Source organism: Athene noctua, chromosome 1 (genome assembly GCF_965140245.1).
Source record: "Athene noctua chromosome 1, bAthNoc1.hap1.1, whole genome shotgun sequence".
NCBI classification, from domain to species: domain Eukaryota; kingdom Metazoa; phylum Chordata; class Aves; order Strigiformes; family Strigidae; genus Athene; species Athene noctua.
The window spans coordinates 70,107,655-70,128,453 of record NC_134037.1 but is presented as its reverse complement, the minus strand read 5'-3'; the positions used below and the strand labels follow the sequence as shown (position 1 = coordinate 70,128,453).

The 20,799-nt window shown below is 39.9% G+C and overlaps 1 protein-coding gene across 5 annotated transcripts in view; it reads left to right on the top strand.

The window, feature by feature from the left end:
• Positions 1-20,799, top strand: part of ARID1B (AT-rich interaction domain 1B) — a 334,209-nt gene that overhangs the window by 292,526 nt on the left and 20,884 nt on the right. For 3 of the 5 annotated variants that reach the window (XM_074896513.1, XM_074896515.1, XM_074896518.1), the window contains 4 exons: positions 5,011-5,120; positions 5,856-6,014; positions 11,960-12,169; positions 15,562-15,766. In XM_074896513.1, coding sequence (XP_074752614.1) covers positions 5,011-5,120; positions 5,856-6,014; positions 11,960-12,169; positions 15,562-15,766 — 684 coding nt within the window. The remainder of the gene's footprint in view (positions 1-5,010; positions 5,121-5,855; positions 6,015-11,959; positions 12,170-15,561; positions 15,767-20,799) is intronic. The other 2 variants (XM_074896516.1, XM_074896517.1) reach the window with 1 other exon arrangement.

Genomic DNA, 20,799 nt, shown 5'->3' with positions numbered 1-20,799 from the left:
GCACTAGTTAAGTTGCTCACATGCACTGAGCATGAGCAACTGTGGTTTCAGTTAGAGGCAATGAAAAACCAAGGTAAGCAAGAGGGAGTTGTTTTCTTGGTTGTTTCTTGGTTGTCTGGGTTTTGGAGAGTGTAGTTGCTATGCTGTTTTGAGGGAGGAAGGTAGGGTTTGGTTATATTCATTTTAATCAACTACACTTTTAGGTTTTGCTCTAAAATAGAGGAAGATTGCTGATGCTCATGTAATTGTTTTCATCTGGTTTTGGAGCTTCAGTACAGCTAAGTATAATGCTGGTTTTGCCACACATTTTTTGGAGTACTTATAACTCATTACCACTTGATCTGTTGGGTTTTTTTCTTTAGTTTTTTTAATTAATGTCACAATTGAAATGAAAATCATGTTGCATTTATGCATCCTGGTATTCAACAGTCAGTGACTGTGGATCAAACAACAGAGTGCCAGCTTCTGCTTATGTAGAGCAGTTCAGGAACACAGAAATTATGAGATCAAAGGAGACAGATCCTTCTGATAGGGTATCCCATCCACAACAATAACAAAAGCTTCAAGAAAAAGTTCTGGAATCCCTTTACAATTATGGAACAAACTGCCATGCAGAGAAACTGTATAACCTCCACTATCCTTTTGTTATGTGAGTTCACATATATATTTTAGATTTTTTTTCCCGTTTTTTAAATTCAAGCTTTAAAAATACATATAGTAAAAGGAAACTTAGAAAGCCGAACATAAATAAAATAGTAATTTCATGCTGTGAGGCTTGTTAATTCTAGTGAAAATTATCTTTAAAAAGAAGTAATATGGAGAGCTTGGATCTCACAGATCCGAACTTGTGCTTTCACAGAAACTGGCACTCAATCTTTGCTACCTCTGGAGGCAAACAAAACAGTAAAAAGGCATTAATCTCCTTACTTGACACCAGGATCCTTTCCTAATTTCACTGTGTCAGTCCTCCTGAAACCTTTCGCTTTCTCGGTATTATTGTTCCCGATGTATTTTTAACATAAAACATGAAGATCTAGGAAAAGTTATTTGCACTAAAGGAATTAAAAGGATGCTCTTAAAAATAACATTAAAAATAGATACAACACCATTTCATACATATATTTGACTTTCATTTGGATGAACCTCTGATACAAAAAGCAATCATTTATGAATGTGAAGCATTTTTTAGAAATCTTAATTGGTTTTCTCTGTTTTTCAGCTTGGTTTCATTTTTGTGAAAAATTGAAACCTCCATCTATTTCACTTTTTTTTCTGTAATGCATATCTTTGTATGAGCTATTACATAATGCACATTGAAATACACTTTCTGGAGGATGTCAGCAGTTGGTAACTGCTCATGTATCCCATCACCTATGCTTCAAACAGCTGATGACCATGATCCAGTGGTCATTGTGTGACTGTAAATCAAGCTAGTTCCTGGCACAGAGATGCCGGTGTCCCAAACCACATGCAGTTGTCATCCCTTGGACAAGACTTTTTAGGCAGAAAGGAGGTGCAGCGCTGAGGTCCTTGGTGGCCCGCTCTCCCCTTTCAGATAAGGTGCCCTAGTGCCCTGGGCTGTGCTTTTCCCCACAGGCAGACAGTCATTCGGGCAGGACATTAGGCAGTACTGCTGTCCCTCTTCCATTTTTCCTGTGGGCATAAAAGCAGTGAGGAGGATCCTCTTGCCAAGTCCACATGAGTCATGAATTTGCTGATTTTTTTTTTGAGTGAGAGTGCTAGGGGTGGAAGGGAAGAAGGAATGTCCTTACAAAGGATGTAATATTCTGTTTTGTGGAGTGTGATTTGTTATTGCACTAGCAATAAAGAGAAAAACAATGCTTGTGTATTGCTACTCCTACTGTATTTCATCATCTTCTGGGACTGATAGAGCAGCCTTTAGCAAAAAAGAATACTTTACTGCAGTTTTACTCATGTCAATATCTGCCTTTGAGTACATTAAATTCAGTGTGGAATAGTTAATTCGGGACCTTGACCCATACCTGCTTTTTGAAATCATTCTAGCTCTTAAATTCTTATAATAAGCCAGAGGCTAGTACTTGAAACCTATTCACAGTACACTACAACACTTTTTGAGTCAAGATTTCCCTGTTATCCTCCTCTCTAAAATGTTTTATCCTTTGGTCTGCTCTTCACACACAGAATTATTAGTACCTGTGGTAGAAAGAGGCCATGTCTTATTTTAGCAGTTTCGTGACAATAACAGTATTTCACTGCTCAGAAGGGGTCAAAACAATGTTCTTGCTGTACCACTTTGCTAAAAAAAGTGAAGGAATGTCTGTTTGCAAATCGCTGGAGAGTACATTTGCAAGAAGTTATGAAACAGCATTTCAACAGTGGATAGAAAAGTAGCTGTGGAAACATCCTAGGTAAAAGCTATAGGGAAACTAGACAAGCTTGCAGTTTGCTAGCAAAATCCTTGCAGTTCTCCTCTTATAGGTAGAAAGAAAGGATGTAGATGAATTAAATAATTTAGAACAAAAAGTGAAACAGAATTTGGGAAACGTTATTATTTTTTTCATAATTGTCTCCAACTCCTGATAGTTATGTTTGCATATGCCAAGAAAAAATATCCAAAGGCCAAAATGTGAATCAGTATTGTTACATTTCTAAACTTGATTAATAGTCAGAATATATGTGGTAATTTGCAGACTAGAGTTACTTACTTTCCCTTTACATGAGGTATTAACTTAAATCTCTCTGGAAAAGAGATTTTATATGGGAATTCTGTTGAAAACAGGACTACCAGAAGTGGGCACAATTATTATATTCCTTGTAATAGAAATACGATGTGCCAATCTAGATAACAGTGAGATATCAGCAGAGAATTTAGCCATGCAGAATTCTGGTGAAGAAGTGTGATAGTTAACTTTGCTTTGTTTGACCTCTCTAAAATCGCTTTAGAGGGGAAGGGTCATCTTTGGTTGCTTTGAAACTAAAACTAAGTCTTCTTTTTTAGTGCTTTCACAGCATGAAACGTGTTAACTGTTAAAATGGATTTTGTATAACAGTTTTGCATTCCAGTTCGAAGCCAGACTGTGGCATACATTTGACCATTTTGTGCATGCATTTTTTAAAAAATCTCTAAAAGAAAAATAACTTTTTTTTAATCTGTGGAATTCAAAACTAAAATGTGTTAGGCTGCCATTCTTCACTTCATAATGGTCACAAGCTGCCCCAACTCCTCAAACAGTTATAAGGGCAAAATGCATACAAATCAAATGACTAGTGGATGCTGGCTTCCCAGTATCATATTGCTTGGCTGTTTTGTTGAGGTTTCACACACATACATAAAAATAACAGCATTTTTAGCTGATCCCAATAGATTTTTCTCTGCAGCTGCATCACTTGAAAAAGGCTTTTTGTTCCAATTCTTGAAGTCTTAAGTATTGAAAGTAATTTTTTTTTTTTTTTTTAAATCTCAATTATGATTTATGTGTTGTGATGACTTTAAGGGCTTGATTGGGCTACAAATGTGCTTTGAAAAAACAAGGAAATGTGCCCATGAAAAACACCGTAGTTCAAAGCTGTATATTGAGCATACAGTTGTAAACTCACATGGCACACGGCTGGGTAGGTTTTTTTGGCAGACCCATAGTCTCAACCTGCAGTGATGCTAAAGATATTAGCAAATTAGCACTGCAAAGCTTGCCAGCGTATTCGCCAGAGTCCTGCTCATGCTCTCACTGCTGTAATTAAGACTAATTATTTTCTAAAACATAGTAATACATGAATATGTGCAATAATCATTTTGTAGTGGGCAATCTGTGAAGTATTTTTAAATCTTCTTTTCCCCCTCCTATCTTTGGCTTGTTATGCAGTGTGCCTGCTGCCTAGTGCAAGCCAGCATTGTCATTTTGCAGAGAGACACGCTAGTCTGGTAATGATCAGATTTCTTTTTTTTTTTTTTTTTTTTTTTTAAACAATGATGCTTTGTCAATTCTTAAAATGTATACGTTTGGGGTATGTATTTTTTCATTTTTATTGTCTCGTAGGTTATTCTATCCTATGTTTTTCTTATCTCAGATCCTTCTTTGAAAGAAGGGCATGAAGGGGAGAAAAAAGGTAAAGGAAGGGAAGATAATCCAGTCTTCCGCAAATGCTGTGCACATGGTTTTCTGCAGTGAAAGAATCACCTGGTGTCTTGCTGTTCTCTGGTTATTTGCATTGATTCAGTGTCATGGCACCTTCTAGCATCTGCTCTGCCCAGTATTTTCTCTCTATTTATCTGAATGTTTCTTCTTGCAGCTTTCTAGAAATCCAGGAATCCAGCAGCTCTGCAGCAATAATACTATACTTAGCACTTGCATCTTCAAATAAAGAAAACCCTTAAACTCCTCACACCCCTGGGAAGCAACTGCGTGCCATAATCAGAGAAAGACATTTGTGCATTCGTTATAGTCCCACCTCATTTTGGCAGGAGGGGAAGAAGTTGAATGCTGGATCTCCAACAGAGTGGAGTTTACAGCTTGTAATTCTGTAGCTAAGGCTCACAGTGGCTGAGCCATTCATACTGAAGTCAGTAGGGGCAGGAATTATCTGCTGGACACCAACCTTAATACAGACGTAACTGGGAAATTCAGCATTTTTCTCGAATTCAACATTGCAAGCAAAATGTGCATCATTTTCATTTACACTTGTCCGTTGCTAAAGAGAAGGTGCAGTAGTGACTAAAATAGACTGTTCTGTTAAGATGGGGTAGTCAAATGTGGAGACAGTCGAAGACCACCAGCACCATGAAGAATTAATTTTACCCTGTAAAGTGGTGGTTGTCTTTGTTGTATGGTTCTTGTATTCTCACCTTGTTCGTTCTCTTCTATTTCCTCACTTCAACTGAGGAGTTTTCCAGGTTTCCGGATGCTAGTATAACAGGACAGAGGTGGGATAACCTCTGCTTCACATGGCGCCACAATCTTGCAGCAGGAAGCATGTTTTTTCCCACAAAACCAAACATAGTTGTGTTTAACTGTTTCTCCTGTTTTCGATTAGCACCTATGGGTCTTGCAGATATGATGACACCTGGTGAGTCCAAACTACCCCTTCCTCTCAAAGCAGATGGCAAAGAAGAAGGACCCCCCCAGCCTGAGAGCAAGTCAAAGGTATTTACCACCTCTGCACGTGGTGTTGGTTCAGCCCGCAGAAGTCTGCTGTGTTGTCCTTCATCTTCTGGTTTTGGCCTACCCACTTCTGTTCTTTCCTGCATGCCTTTCCATTCACGTGCAATCTCTTTGTTTTTTTCTTTTTTTTTTCTTTTTTTCCTTCATTGTGTGGATCTGAAAGTTACTAGTTCTTACGGCATTTTAACTTGCGGGGGCAAAGCAACCCAAGCCAAAAGTTGCGTGGGGATTCAGCTGTGCCATGTGGGTGGGGAAGAAGGGTCTTGCCTGGTTTCGATACTTGCAGCCATTTTTCTCTGCCTTCAGTTATAGCTTCCTGTTTTGGCCGCCTCAGCAGCAGCAACATACTTTAATATTTTGCTTTCCTGCCTTATTTGATAAAATAAGGTGAACAGCTTGTTTTTTTTCTTTCTTTCATAAGGGGAAACCCATGCTTAGCATTCCATGTGAGCTTGAAATAAGCATGGTGGCTTAGTGACTTCAGCCAAGCATCCAGCAAACTTTCCAAATTATACTAATTAACAATGTTGTTTTAATACCTTTTATATATATATAAATATATTTATATATGTGTGTGTTTTCTGTATGTGTCTCTCTGTTTATATATATTTTATATATAAAAATTGGTCAGTCTGTTAAACTGGATGTATTTTTTTTGTTTTTAATAAAGTTTGCCCTGCCTTTGTCATATTTTTTTTTTTTATTCCTCTACCACAGGATAGCTACAGCTCTCAGGGTATTTCTCAGCCCCCAACCCCAGGCAACCTGCCAGTCCCTTCCCCAATGTCCCCAAGCTCTGCTAGCATCTCCTCATTTCATGGAGATGAAAGTGATAGCATTAGCAGCCCAGGCTGGCCAAAGACTCCATCAAGCCCTGTAAGTGGCTCTGGTTTTTTTGGTTTTTGTTTATTTTTTTGTAATTAATTATATTTTAATGCTTGCTTGTTTGTTTTGTAAATTCCTTTTCTTCATTATTTATCCACTAAACAGTTTTCTTTCTTTGTAACACTGGGTACAAATTCTGCTCTCGGACACATGACTGTAAGTTCCACTGCCTGGCTTCAGTGGGGCCTGAGCATGCTTATCCAAGGGCAAAATTTGTCCCAACAGTACTTTGAAATAAGAAAGAGTAAAATTGCGTGCATCATGCAAGTGTGCTGTCTGGTAATACAGCAGTTGTTGTGAAGAAAACATCCTTCCTGTAATGCATCAGCTTCCAAGCATGCCAACTGTGTTGTTAAGGACAATTCCATTTCTGTTCCTGGGCCCAAACTCCTTCACACAACTGACTTCACTCTGGTTGCTGCACTTGTCTTTGCTAGGATTGTTTAGGAAAAAAACAAAACAAAATGAGAAATATTCTCCTCTATTGAAACTCATACCTGTCAATATTTAAATTGTAGACTTAGCACCATGAAAAATCTGCCATGTATATTGTTGAAACATTTCTAGTTTTGTGCATATTTGGAAATACAATCATTAGGTTATCAGGGCACAGTCTAAACCAAAATTCTTTCTGATTTGTGTCATTCTGCTATTTTGAAATAACTCAGACTGTGGGTAGAAAAAAACCTGATACATGTATGTTTTTAGAAGACTATTTTTTAGATTAATAATGTTTAGTTGTTATCATACAGGTCATAAAGAAAAACCTGAGAGATGCATGGAGCTAAAAAAGAATTTCATCATATATATGTATGTGTGTGTATATATACACATAGAAAATGTATATGCACATATAGAAAAAAGAACGCAGGCGTAAGCTGATATGGCCTGTGGGGAGCAAATGTCCACTTGGTCATTTTTTGCTTTGTTTTTTCAAATCAGAAAAATATAAATTCTTCTTCTTTCCTTTCTTTTTGCCAAAAGTAATAATGATCATAATTTCTTTATCGAAAAATACTGAAATAATAGTCTTGTAAGGAATATAAAAGGTTGTTTTCCAATGTTAATGTGCACCTAAATTAGCAACAGTTCTTTGATAACAATTTTCACAAAGTGATATATTGATGAGTATGTCTCAGGGCAAACAGAGAAAGGCCAATTGGAAGGAAAAAGATTCAAAATCTAGACATCTAGTGAATCCCCTGAGCAAAGGGGCAGCATGGCATGAAGTGCACCACCTTAATGTTTTGATGTTTATTTGGCAGCAACTTTGAGTCTCAGAAGGCAGCTGGTGTTACTTGTTCCCACAAAGTCTCATCTTTTTCTTAACAGCATTTCTGAAAGTGTGGTACCAAAAACTCTGTTTTTGTAGCAATGTTTTGGGTATTGCTTGTTTGGGGGTTTTCTGGAGGAAAGCAAGAGAGTTATCGCACAGGCTAATAACATTAAATTCTTCCTCTACAAGGCTACCAAATGATAACGCATTCCTGAGCTCATTGCATAAACTGCATAAAAAATTCTACAGTCACTGTGAACATATGTGAAGTTTTTTCCATGTAAATACCAATTTACAGTGTAGGAAAAAAAAATGGTGAAAGTTTGTGCTTTCAATTTCTTCTGGATGCCCTCCTGTCCAAATGCTGCTGCATCTTTAGTTAGGTTGAGTTAGCTTCCTGGTACACAGATAGGGATAAATAGTGCTTTGGAACAGTAGAAAAATAATAAGTGCTGTACATTAGCTGGTCCCTTTTTACCTATGAAGGTCAGTGTATTGGATAACTTCACTGACTTCAACAGCAGCCTGACATAGACTGGAATGATTGATTGTAGGTGTTTCATTACACCTGAAAACAGCCTGAATTTGTTCATTAAATCCCAAAACTGTTTCATGCGCTACAACTTCTCCATTCCAGCAGAGGATAAAAACAAGGGTGAATATGGTCTGTAATTCACTTCACCGTATCCCTATGATCCTTCTAAGTGGATCTTCTCAGCAGTTTTATATGGAAGTGAGGCATGAGAAAATGTGAAGAAGGAATTGCTGAGTGTTATGTTTTGAGGGCTCTTCAGGTACATTGGTAAAAGGACACTTCTGCTATGCTAATTTTGGACATAGTGTGCATGCCTGAGAGTGGCGAGGTGGCTTTAAAGTTCTTTAAAAGAAAAATTTAAACTGGGTGTGAACTATGCAGGGTTGCTACAACATGAATAAAGCAGTAGGTTATGAAAACCCCATAAAATGCTGTTCACTGTCCATAGGTACCCATGAACATGACAGTGAATACAGCTGTGAATAGTACTATATCTCTATGGTGCTAGCTGTGAGGGGTCTGCAGGGTCCTTCAGGAGGAAAACGTGACAGAGGATTGTGTCCTGCAAAAACCTCTGCCAGAGATTGGACTTCAGCAGTTTTTCCTGCCTCTGTATGCACACTCCATTCTGTAGTAAAATAGGTCTATGTAATAAGTATAATATTGGCAAATTATTGAAGTGGGGAAGTGAATGGTAGATAGTTCTATAAATATAGATGATTAAAGATACGTACAGAAACAACTACCCACTGCCTTAATGTGAAAAGAACTCCTACAGAAATTTGTGTTGCAGTGAAAGATTCTGCAAACTCACTATACAAGGGTCTGTATATAACACAGTTTTAACAGGTGTATTGAAAAGAAATTGATGAGTTCAGTGGATTTAATATGGGAATTGGCTTTGGTATCCACAAACTTTGGTGGGTTTTTTTAAATCATCCATTTAAACGGCCAGTCATACAGTGTGGAAGAGTGCTGGGGATTGAGGGCAGAGCAGGATACAACTAAATTGGTAAAGGTATGTGCCACAGGCTTCCACTAGCATTCTTTTATCACCAACATTATCAACCGGTTTAACAGAAGAAAAGCTCCTGATCTGTATTCTTCCAGCATTGCCTGGCATGTACTCACTTTAGTTAACAATCTGCTAATAAGATCATTTTGTAATAAACTCTTATTTTCTGAGGGTTAACGTTTACCTATAGGCAAATTTAGGCTTCCAGCTGAACCTGCCCATGTGGAACTGAAGTTTGTTTGTTTGTAGACTGGCTTACACACATCTGTCATTTTTATATGTTTACATTTATAAAAATAGAGAAGATAAAAAGATCTTTACTCTTGAGGAATAGCATTCTTCCCTCCAGTGCATTCTTCTAAAGTTAACATTTCATTTTAGAAGAAAATTGCATCCATTTTACAAAGCATGACAACCTGAAAGCTCACACAGTAAGTAACACTTCTTACCTTCTGTAAGATGTGAAAAGTTTTCAGATTATATTGTCATTTTAGAGCCTGCTGCCACACCGCTGAAAAGCACCATCATTTAGGATGTATAGTAGAAAAACCCAGAATGAAAAATTCTTAACCGTTTCCATTCTGCTCTGAATCTGATTTGAAAAAGAGAATCTTACTATATAAAAATGAAACCATAAAACTGGTAAATCTGAACATTCTTAGTCGTGAACTACCATAAAAGTGAAATAGAAAGTATTTTGTTGCCTCATATGTTAGAATACAAGCGCATACAAAATTTGCGGGTAAAAGCTGAAATTTCCCACCTTTGTTTTTATTAGAGTTCTGTGGCATCATAAATGTCAGATTAAAATTAATGCTGATGAGGCAGAGAGTAACTTTGTTTTTACTGCAGTAGATACTGGGGTACCTTCAATTTATTCAGCTGTTCAAGCCTGTGTGATCATATATCTGTTCTCACTACAAAATCAAATTAGTAGCAACATGAGCTGCCTACTTCCCTCTTTCCACCCATCCCCAAAAAAACCTTTGACAAGGATATTTGTTGAAAAGAGTTAGACTGATTTTCTTAAACACCCAGATACATAGCAAGTGATAATTGGCGTAAACTGGTTTCTATTACAGAATCAGTTTGTACTTTCATTGCATTATGTGCAGGACCCTTGTCAAAGTACTTTCCTGCCAGACACTTAGTATTAGCAAAACAAATTCAGCCTTGACTCTGACTTTAGTAGGAGTTGTAGCACAACTGAATCTGGCTCAGGTAAATTCAGGAGTGCACCCCATTTCTAAGAAAGAAAGGTAATAATATCTGTCTGTAGGAAGGCCTACTGAGAAGAAGTTACAGTATCAGGAAGCAGGGCAGAAAACTTTACAGGAGGTTATTTATTTAATTAAAATGAATATTCATTCAATGGAAAGAACAGCAATGGCTCATGGAACCGCTGGGTCACCCCCCTTGGCTTCATGTCTTTTTTTTCTCCTGGCTCTCCTCCAGTGTTGCCAAGTTTCAGCTAATGGCTGGAGGGAGATACAGAACCTGTCATATTTTCCAGGCTAACATGCAAGATGAATGGTGGCAATGCTTTTAAAATCATTGGCAGTTGGATGGTACCCCACTGCATCTTTCATGGTGTTGAGTGCCAGTCCTCACCAGTGCTGTGTGGGGACATGGACAAAGTGGGTGGTCTTGTAGCATCCATAAAGTACAGCTAGGGTCTTCTTTAGAGATGTTCAAATAGAAGTAAGTTGCTGTTTACTTCAGAATAGTGCTGTCTCCTGTTCAAAGTAAGGAAAAGGCAAAGGAGGGAAAGAATGATTGACTAGATGAGTTTAAAGAAGTGTCTGTTGCAGTCAACAACGAAGTTTAGGATTTTGCTATACAGACATAGAGGATATGTTTCCCTTCACATATTTGGCTCCTTTCCCAAAGCTTTATATCAATCTTTTTCTCTTGTGTTTAATTCTGAACGACTCCTATCTTCCACTGCTGAGCAAATTGCTTCACCTTCTGCAAGCAGGAGGTTCTTCCTACAGTAGCAGCAGCCCCTCTCTGCTGTCAGATCAGAGGCAGCTCACATAGGGTGTAGCCCATCCCCACATGGCACAGAGCCCAGCTCAGAGGGTTATATTGCAGAGAAGAGATACGGTGAGAAGTTATTAGAGCTTATGGAGAAGCTTCAGCGCTTTCTGCTGTCTCCACACAGAGAAGAAAAGGGCATCAAGATAGCGTGAGCTTTCATTAGCTGTAAAGCCCAACTAGCAGCAGGAAAACAGGTTCACTCCTGCATTTCTTGCCATGCAAGAGAGAATTCTACCCTTTCCACCTCTTTCACTGTTCCAGCTGATGGTTCAGCTCTGATTGCTGTGCATCTCTGGTTTTCCCCAGGTCATACTACACGTTCTCTTTGGAAGGTAGGACATATGAGATGTCTATCATCTGTCCTCTTTCAAGGGAGGAGAGTGATAGCTACTTATAAGCATTATTGGCTCAGGCAGCTAATTGGCATTTCACAGAGAGTATTGCCACCAGTCCCCTTGTACTTTGGCACTCTTGCTCATCTTGCTTTTTGGCCAGTGGTGGTCAAAGCATAACTCTCTAAAGAGAGTACTACTGCTTGGTTACTAGTTTGCCATGATTCATGCTTCAGGCTACTCTTGTGCAGTTCCTGTTCTGGAGGAACATTTTGAGGTTTTCTGGCCCTTTTTTGGGGCAAAGAGGAGAGGGTTGATTCAGTTTGCTTTTAGGATTGTGTGAACTTGTGTGGGACAAACCTGTTTTTAATTTTACCCAAATTATTGCTTGAAAAGCACTTTGAGATAAGTGGGCAAGAAGCACTGTGTGAGAGATAACCTATTCTTAAAATGACATGAGGCAACATCAGAAACTTGCCTTCTGGGATCCAAAGTTCATATCAGTGAAAGAAATATGAAAATGGGGAGTTTGGGCCCTTTATTTAAAAAGCTGAGTTTTCCGTATATGGACAGAATGTACTGTTTGTGCCTGAACTAGTAGCCTTCATTCCTGACTGTTGTGTGATAGCTTTAGTTTGTTTGACATCTTCTCTTTTTCAATGTTGTGAGTTTCTTACTTTCTTTTCCCTCCCCCTCCCACCCTTCCCCCAACTCTTTTTTTTTCTTCTTGCGATTTAGAAATCAAGTTCTTCTACCACGACTGGAGAGAAGATCACTAAAGTCTATGAGCTAGGAAATGAGCCAGAGCGCAAGATGTGGGTAGATCGGTACCTCACGTTCATGGAGGAGAGGGGCACGCCCGTGGCCAGTCTGCCAGCTGTGGGCAAGAAGCCCCTGGACCTCTTCAGGCTCTATGTCTGCGTCAAAGAGATCGGAGGTTTAGCACAGGTGAGAAATAGTGCTTGAAAGTGAACCTTTAGAAAAGGCAATACGTTTTGGGGTTTTTTAAGAGTATTTCCTGTTGGTTACACCATTACATTTTCAGCCCCAACAACAGTGTTGAAGAAAACAGAGTTTCGTGCTTCAATATTTGTCCGGAGTTCATTTTGGGCTGCATAATTGCCCTAAAACTGTAGAGTTTGAATCAAAATTGACCATTCCTATAGACAAATGAAATTGTTACTGTTCAGGGGAATCCAGCAATGCCACTAAGAGAAGAGGAAAAGGTCATTGGATTAAAGTTACAAGTAAGAAACAGATGATAGAGTTGAAAAGAAAAGAAGATTTTGAAATCCATCCTTTCCAGATAGGGGTGCTGCCTCTAGGACAAATCAATTCATCTCTCCAGAGAAGTGGCACATACATTCTTGAAACACAGTCCTTCATCCCAGACCTTTCATCCCTGAGTGTCTCTGTACTGTACATTTGTTTCTTGAACACAGCCTGTGCTTTCCCTGTGTTTGGAAAATGCTTACAGGATATTTTGGGTTGCCTTACAAACATAACAATTACAAGCAAAAGGTGAATTACTTAACTGAGATGAAGGAACATGAAAGCGGGAAGAGCTGAGAATAAAAAAGTCACAGATGGGAGAGAGAAGCTTTGGTTTGTGTTCTCGGAAGTTTTGCAAAAGGATGTTTGGAAATTACTTGTGAGTTCTGTAAGACTGACCACCACAGAGCAAAACTAAATGATTCATTGTCTAGCACCATCAAAAGGGAAAGCAGAAGAAAATGGTCAGTATTTGCAGCCTTAGATTTGGTATTTGAAGTCACCTGTCCTTGCCTGATGCTGTCACAAAGCATCCCTTGTATCTAGGGGTCACTGGCTGGGTGCTAGAAGCTACTGTGAAGTGCCAAGACCCATAATTTCTGTGGATTTAAGAACATTTGTGGATGTTGCAGGATGAGGTCTTAAACACAGCTATGGAGATGAATATGTACATGCAATATTTAACATAAAGTAGTTAATATTTAATATTTAAATAGATATAATGTTACACTAATTACAAAATCTGAACTCAAAAATAAGGCAAACAAATTAGATCTTCAGAAAGAGAACACATTTTAATAATCTATGTGTTAGTTCAAGAAAGAAATGTCCAACATCAATTACCATTTTCAATGCTGTTTTTAATAGTACACCTCACAACATAGGATTTGACTACTGAATTAGATCACTGGCCCTTCAAGTCCAGAGATTTTAGCTATTTCTGTTATTAAAGGAAGGCAGAGAAACCTAATGTAGTTCACCTTGCCAGTTGTTAAATTCTGTATATGGGTAGGAGATGTTATCCTGACATTTTTAGTGATCAGCTCATGCCCCCCAGCATCATAAAGATTTGATTACTTTTAGCTCAGAAACTTTATTACAGGTAAATCGTATCATGCAGCTGCTCTGCCTCATACAGCACAATTGTACCCATAGTATGACTCTTAGCATCAAAAATAAAGCAAGGTGGGGGGCAGATGGGATATTCGAGAGAGTCATTCATGTTTGCTTATTATGGAAATTTATTTTGGAATACTCAGTGTTGATTTGCAGTGAGAGACATTATGCATTGCCAAAGAATAGATACTGTTCTCTTAGACTGATTTTTGAAAGAGCTTGAGTTACAAATGTGTGTGCTTCAGTACTGGTAAAAACTGACACTTAAAGGCCCCTGGTTTTGCTGGTGTGCCCACATGAATGATCACCATGTTTATCTGTTTGGGGCTACTGAGAGGTACAGAGCTTTGCTTGCTGAGGTTTATTTAAATGCGTCTGTGGGATGCTCTCCTAAAAAGCTGTTGCTCCAACTGCTGCGCTCCACATCTCATGATTTGGCCCGGAGGGTGGCAGGGAATGGAGCTGTGCAGCAGCAAATGCATGTTCTCTGTCTGAACTGTTGCAGTTGAGGGGGTCCCAACATGAACAGACCGGTTGTTGGCAGTCGTCTTTTAAATGCCAATATACTGGGCATTTAGGCATGAATGTTTCTGTTTGCATTATGCAATGTGTTCATTACGCACCGCTTAGCTGTAAGTCAGTAGGCACAAAGGGCTGTGTAACTGGATTTCAAGCCTCAACAGGGGCAGTTTATGAAAATCTCGTCTCCTTTAACTCCTGGGTTCTTGCAGGATGTACCAGAGAAATAAAAACACTTAGCAGAGCCATGCCAACCTGTTTGCTGTTAATGCTATCCTCAGAAGATCTTTGCTGACTGGCAGCAGTTATGGTGTTATTAAACGCTGAGAGAAACATAAAAAATGTTTCCTTTGCTGGCACGCAGGCTTAGGAGCAGTATGGCTAATGATAACCTTTGTGGCTATACAAGTTAAGTTGGAGTCGTTAAAATCTCAGGCTGCAGGGCAAGTAGCAGCCATCATGGAATCAGGATTCTTCCCCAGCCAAAGCTGAGATGCTCAGACGTTTATTTCAGTGCTGCCTCTCCTCCTTGGATCATACCTAGCGATTGCACAGCTGGTTGAATGAACTTTGGGGCATCAGGTATTACAGCAAAAATGCTGGCTGCTAAGAGTGGTACAGCTGAGCGAGCCAGTGGCATCATCCAGGATGACAAATGAACTTCATTGTTATTACAGATCAGCTGTGTTTGAGGAACTCATGAACAGAGTCTTTCAGTATTCTCAGCCTTACACTGCAAACAAGACTCGCAGCGGAGTTGTGCAGTCAGCACTGTAATACAGAGTATTGCTGGACTAGCCCTGTGTGTTTGAAGTCTGCCTTAATTAATTAAGGGGCCTCGCTTCACTCTGCCTCTCATTTAGCCAAAGGATTATTGATCTGTCCCTGCAAGACGCCCTAAAGTGAAAGGACTTGAACCAAATATTACAGGCCAAACTGTTTGGCAGCTGGTGGCTATTTTGGAGAAAAATTTATTTTTCATATCAATGCTCAAACACTTAAATTGCAGGATAACACTGTTATTGCTTTCTAAATTAGTTTTTAGACGCTGCTTTTTAATTAGAATGGGGTGGGTGTGGGTGGGTGTCAGAGAGGGGGAGAATGAGCATGAATTTGCTTGGAGATGGATTGCTAACTGAAGAGCACAGGCCCTGGAAGAGCACAAGGCATTTAAAAGATGCACCATGCAGAAGACTCTCCCCAAGCAAAGCTTTTTATGTAGCTATCAGCAGGTTCCTTAATGGTTTTATAAATGTAAATGCTGTCTATGCGTTACTGCGTGTGGGAGTAATGAGCATTAGTTAAAAGAGGAAAATAAAAAAAGTAAACCAAGACATTAAGTGCTTTTTAAAATTTTTTTTCCCCTTTTTTGTCTCCTGACTTAAACAAACCACTTTGCTTCAAACCAATGATTCTGCCATTTATTTTGCTAGGTTAATAAAAATAAGAAGTGGCGTGAGCTGGCAACCACCTTGAACGTTGGCACTTCGAGCAGCGCAGCCAGCTCCCTGAAAAAACAATACATTCAGTACCTGTTTGCCTTCGAGTGCAAGATTGAGCGAGGGGAGGAGCCCCCGCCAGAAGTCTTCAGCACTGGAGATACTAAGAAACAACCTAAGATTCAGCCGCCATCTCCTGGTAAGTGAAAAAAACTGCAGCCTCTTACACAACCATTTTTTGAATGCAAAAGGTACTAGGTTGGAGTTTATGTATTTAGAAGCACGTCTTGCTAATGCTGGACAAACGGCAAAGATAAATATGTTGTTGGCACCTTGTTTTCAAACTTGGAGCTAGCTCCTGAGTCAAGTCAGATTTAACTCTGAAGGGCCATCCGCAGTCTTGTCTAGTTTGTCATCGCTCACTCTAACGTACAAGGATGTGTGCGCCAGCATAGCCTTAATATTCAGAGTTACATTGGCGTAGCACAAAAGAATAGCATTCTGCACGGGTATGCTTGCGCTGTAAGACAGGAGGCAGCCTGTACTAGAAGGAGCTATAAAAGTACTAAAGGAGCTAGTAAAGGTACTATTTGTTTAAAGATCAGATTCTGGTACTTGCTCTTTCCTTGCTATGACTCTGAAGCTCCAGTTTCAACACAACTGTTGGTCAGTAAACTTCAGCTGGAGTCAGGATGGCAGATGCTGGACTGATCAGTGGGTCTCAGATGGTTGCTCTGATACAGCTCACACTGAATGTGTGGCAGATGGAAAGAGCTGAGAGTATGGTGTATCCCCACTGCCAGACCTCATAGTTGCGAGGCACGCTGTCTGTTCTTTTGTTGCTAATCTTGTATGTCAGATAAGTCATTAGCATCGCTGTCTTTATCTTCTCATCTGAAAAATTGGAACTGGAATTGCTTTATTTTGGCTGTTCTTTTTGCATTTACGGTGTGGTGTTTGAATCCACAGTTTTCTTTCTAAATTCATTTAACTTAAGACTCTCAGGATTTGATAGTCATGATTGATACTCAAGTCAGGAAGATTCTTAAGTAGAAACAAGTGTATAGAAAGAGGCGTAGTATTAGCCTATGATGTTGACTTCTGGACCACCCATGGAAGAGGAAAAAATTCCTTTGATTTCCTGGTTATTAGGCTTTTCTGACCAACAAAGTAATTTCACAAAATTTGTGAACTACCCTCTGTTAGGCAGACCACCTTCTGTTACTGCCAAGAGACTGGAATGTTTACAGCAGTTTCCTGCTTTAGAGGGCAGTCTTAGGAAAGTATTAAAAAATTTCTTAGTGCAGTTCACTGGCTGAAAATGGGAAGTGGTGAGTCAGGAACTCTGCAGGCAGTTTGCAGGCTGCATGGCTCCAGTATCCTATCATGAATACTAGAAAACAGCAAAGACTTTATAATCATTTAATACAGTTGTGGCCTTTATAAGATCATTTCTTATGATAGCACGTCAGTACAGAAAAATATAACAATAAGGATTAAATCTTTCTCAGCCTGATGTATTCGGTGTAAGGATTTGGAGAAGTGTTCAGCTAAAATCTTCCTAGGTACATCTCTGTGTGTAATAACTTAAATATTTCCTCCACCTTGTTAACACCTAGGGTTATCAGGGACCCCAGCATTTATTGTTTAATAGAGAAGATAACTAGGTTACTTTGCAACACAAGATTAGAAGATGCACAAAAACACTTGGTACTAGAAGTGAAGCCTGTAGTCCAAATGTTTGTCTGTCTGAAATGAACATAAAGTGTCCTGAATGTGCACTACTGCAAAAAATAACAGATGTTGGACATGGCTGTCACCTCCTGGGAAGGCTGGTAAGGGGAGCTAAAACTGTTAGACTTGTTAACGATGGTGAAGAAGAAATTCATCTGTTTCTAAAACTGAACAGCAGTACTAAAAATGAAAGAGTATTTTGCTTTGCTCTCTCCTCCCTTGCCCCTCTCCCTCCAGCACTGCTTCTTAGTAGTTAGTTCGAGGATGATAACCGTAAATTGGCTGAATTTTGAGATGAAGAATAATTAGTTAAATACATGAACCTGAAACAAAGGAATAGAAATGTCAGGCATGCCACTTTCACAGGGTACTTTTGCATCATGAAGCTAGAGATGAAAATGGTAAAGTCCAAGTTTAAATTTATCGTAACATTCAAGCAAGCTGTCTGTGAGGAGAACTGAAACTATTTTTCTAAAATAAAAACACAGCAGGACATAGAGACTACAAGAGGGGGAAGCAAGCAAAGATCTCAAAGTTTGTTTTGTTGGTGAGAAAAGAGCTCATGTCACTGAATGGGACTGCACTTCTGTATGGAGAAAGGCTTTCCCAGTGTGTATCAGCTTTAGTACATGAAATCCCGCTGAGGTATAGATGCTGCAGAGAGTACAAGCCTGTTCTATTTAATAGTCAGCTTTTTTTTCTTGCTCCTTTTCCTTTAGTATATACCAACATTAACATTTTAACTGCACAAAAGAAGTAGAGTTGTAGACGTCCTTTAGATAATCTGATACTCTTTGGCATTCAGAGGGAACAGGAGCCCAATACAACAGGAAACAGTAGCCTCCAAAGGTCCTTGCTTTAACCATTAGCCTCTGTTGTGCAGTTAGCTCGGTGTGGGCAGAGCCACTTGGAAGGCAAATCCATTTGCAGTGAACTAGTTACGGTATTACAGCCGAAGTTAATGCTGATAAAAAAGCAGAGGGAGGAGGGTGTTGTATTTTGTCCAGTTCTAACCAGCTGATGCTATGAAATCAGTGTCTTGAGAGAAAAGTCAGCTGATCTTCATAGAACTTTTAAAACTAAACATTTCAATTGCTCTTAAGAATACACAGGGGCTGGCAGCCTTCTTGGTACAGAGAAGAATCCAGTTCCGATGTCGATGTGGTTCCCAGGTAGATCTTACACAAGGTGGGAGCAGGCTGAAGCGCATGTTTAGGGCAAATCAGTTCTTGCAGATGTCTTGATTCCACAGGGTGATTATGTGACTGCCTCACAGACAACCTTTATAATGCAATCATGAAGGCACAGTAGGAAACACAGTGCAACAACCGTAGTGAGGAGATTCCTATAGAAGAACATGGTCAGGGAAAGGATGCGATGTGTAAATTTGGGGGCCTGCGAGTCAGTGGTCTGGATTCATGTGTTAGTCCATTCGTTTGTAGCACTGTATTTGGGATTCTCCCATCACTTCTGGTTTTTACAACTTCATTAATATGGTAAATGGTATGTAGAGGAGTGAATAATTTAGTGCTATGTACAGTGCAATTCAGGATAGTGTCAGCAATTATAAAAAGTTGAAAAAAGGAGTGAGAGTAGAGCAGCAAAGTGACAGGCTAGTTGGCTTTGTTCAGCAGAGGTTTGTACAGTAGCCAAGGTGTTAGAGGTAGGATTAGCTGCCCATTTTAATAAATGTTCTGGCTTCATATCACTGTCAGATCCTCTTTTATTCTTTCATAAAACGCCCAGGGAGAGGTGGAGGCGTGAATGTGTTTTAGTCTGGCTTGCCCTGCTCTGAGGCTGTGCAAGTTGGAGACATGCTTGTGGTAGGCTGAGGCCTTTGTATCACAGCTTAAATCTGTCTGGGTCAGGTAATGCCATCAGCAGTGAAGACCAGCAGCAGATGCCTAATGACAGGCTAGCTGTAAGAGGACTCCTGTTGTCCTTACATCCTGGTTGTTGGATCTGTGTCAACTGTTGACTGCTCTTCTGTTGCACGTAGAAAATCCCTTGTAGGGACAGAGGCATTGTAGGTCTTCATAAGCATCCTTCTGGGTCTAGGGCTTTCCAGAAGTGGGTGCAAAGACAAAAAGCTCTTCCCATCATGCATGTTTAAGTTTTGACCAAAATATGCATAAACTGTGTGGCAGGTTCTAAACAGGAAAGAATTCTGGATACTACTAATGGGTGCCAGAAAACAAATTCATTTTCATATTTCAACGGATTTTCAGCATGAAAGAGTTATCTTTCATTACTGTACTCTGCCACTATAAATTCTTAGCTGCAAGCATGCATGACTCTCAAAATTCCAGACTGAGCATTTATCCTATACTGAATGAACCGGATGGCCACAGTGGTGTGGCCGAGGATGCTCCTGAGTAACACTCAGCAGCTGGCCCTGATGTCAATGGAGATTTCATTACAGCAAACCTGGAAAATTGTGCGCCTGTGTTGGAAAGCAGGAGCCAGCACCCGCCAAGAGTGTGTTCCCTGCGTTTCCTTGGCAGCAGAGAAACAAGACTTGGGGAGAGGGATGGGGGGGACGACACACGACACACTACACAGCCACTCAGTGAGTGCGTCTGTAACCAAACCCATCCGTGCTGGCGGGTGGCTGACTGAAGTGCTATTATTAGCAGGCAGGTGATGTCATGGAGCGTGTCAGGAGGCCAGCCAGGGAATCCCCACAGAAGATGGATGAGCAAGGGGTCGGGAGGGGTGGATGGGGGACAGACAGAGGTGTCCCCGTGCCTGCAGCCATGCCTGCCCAGGGGGCCCCTGCTGCAGGCAGCGGCCCCAGACCGCCCTAACTGGGGCATGGGGTTCGTGCTGTGTAAATTATCTTCCCAGCGTGGCGGCTGGCTGTTCACTCTGAAGTATGTGAATGTACTTAACCTTCAGTAACCTTTCCATTGTTTACTTTAGAGTATACATTTGTAGCTTCTGGCAAAAGGTAGGGATATCCTAGAGAGCATGTCAGGCCTCATATTAATGGAGTTTCAAGAGGTTGCATTCTTCTTTTCTTTTCTTTTCTTTTTTTTTTTTTTTTCCTGAAGGGAAAATATTGCTGGCAAGAGAAAGATTTTTAAAATTTTTTTTTTAACTGCATATTTCTGTTCTGGTAAATAAAGGGCCTTTCCTGAAAGCAGTACTTATGGCCATGCAGGTTTTGCAAGGAAAAAGCCATGCCGGTGCTATAATTTCATGCTGCTGAGAATAACGCATGCTGTTGAGTGAACTGTGAAAGAGTTTGTAGGACCTCACCTTCTTACTGACAAAGATGTTCATTTTATTTCATTTTGGATGGATTTCCTATTGTTAAAAGCATATTCTTACAAATCTGTTATGACACTTGAAAGACAAGTGTTGCTTAGATGTGGATGTGAGATGAAGAATTCAGTAGCTATGTACACACAAGTTTTTTTCCTGGACATCCCCAAGTCAGCTGCAGAATAATGTAAGCAGAGATTACCTATTGTAAAATAACATTGTTGTTTGTCT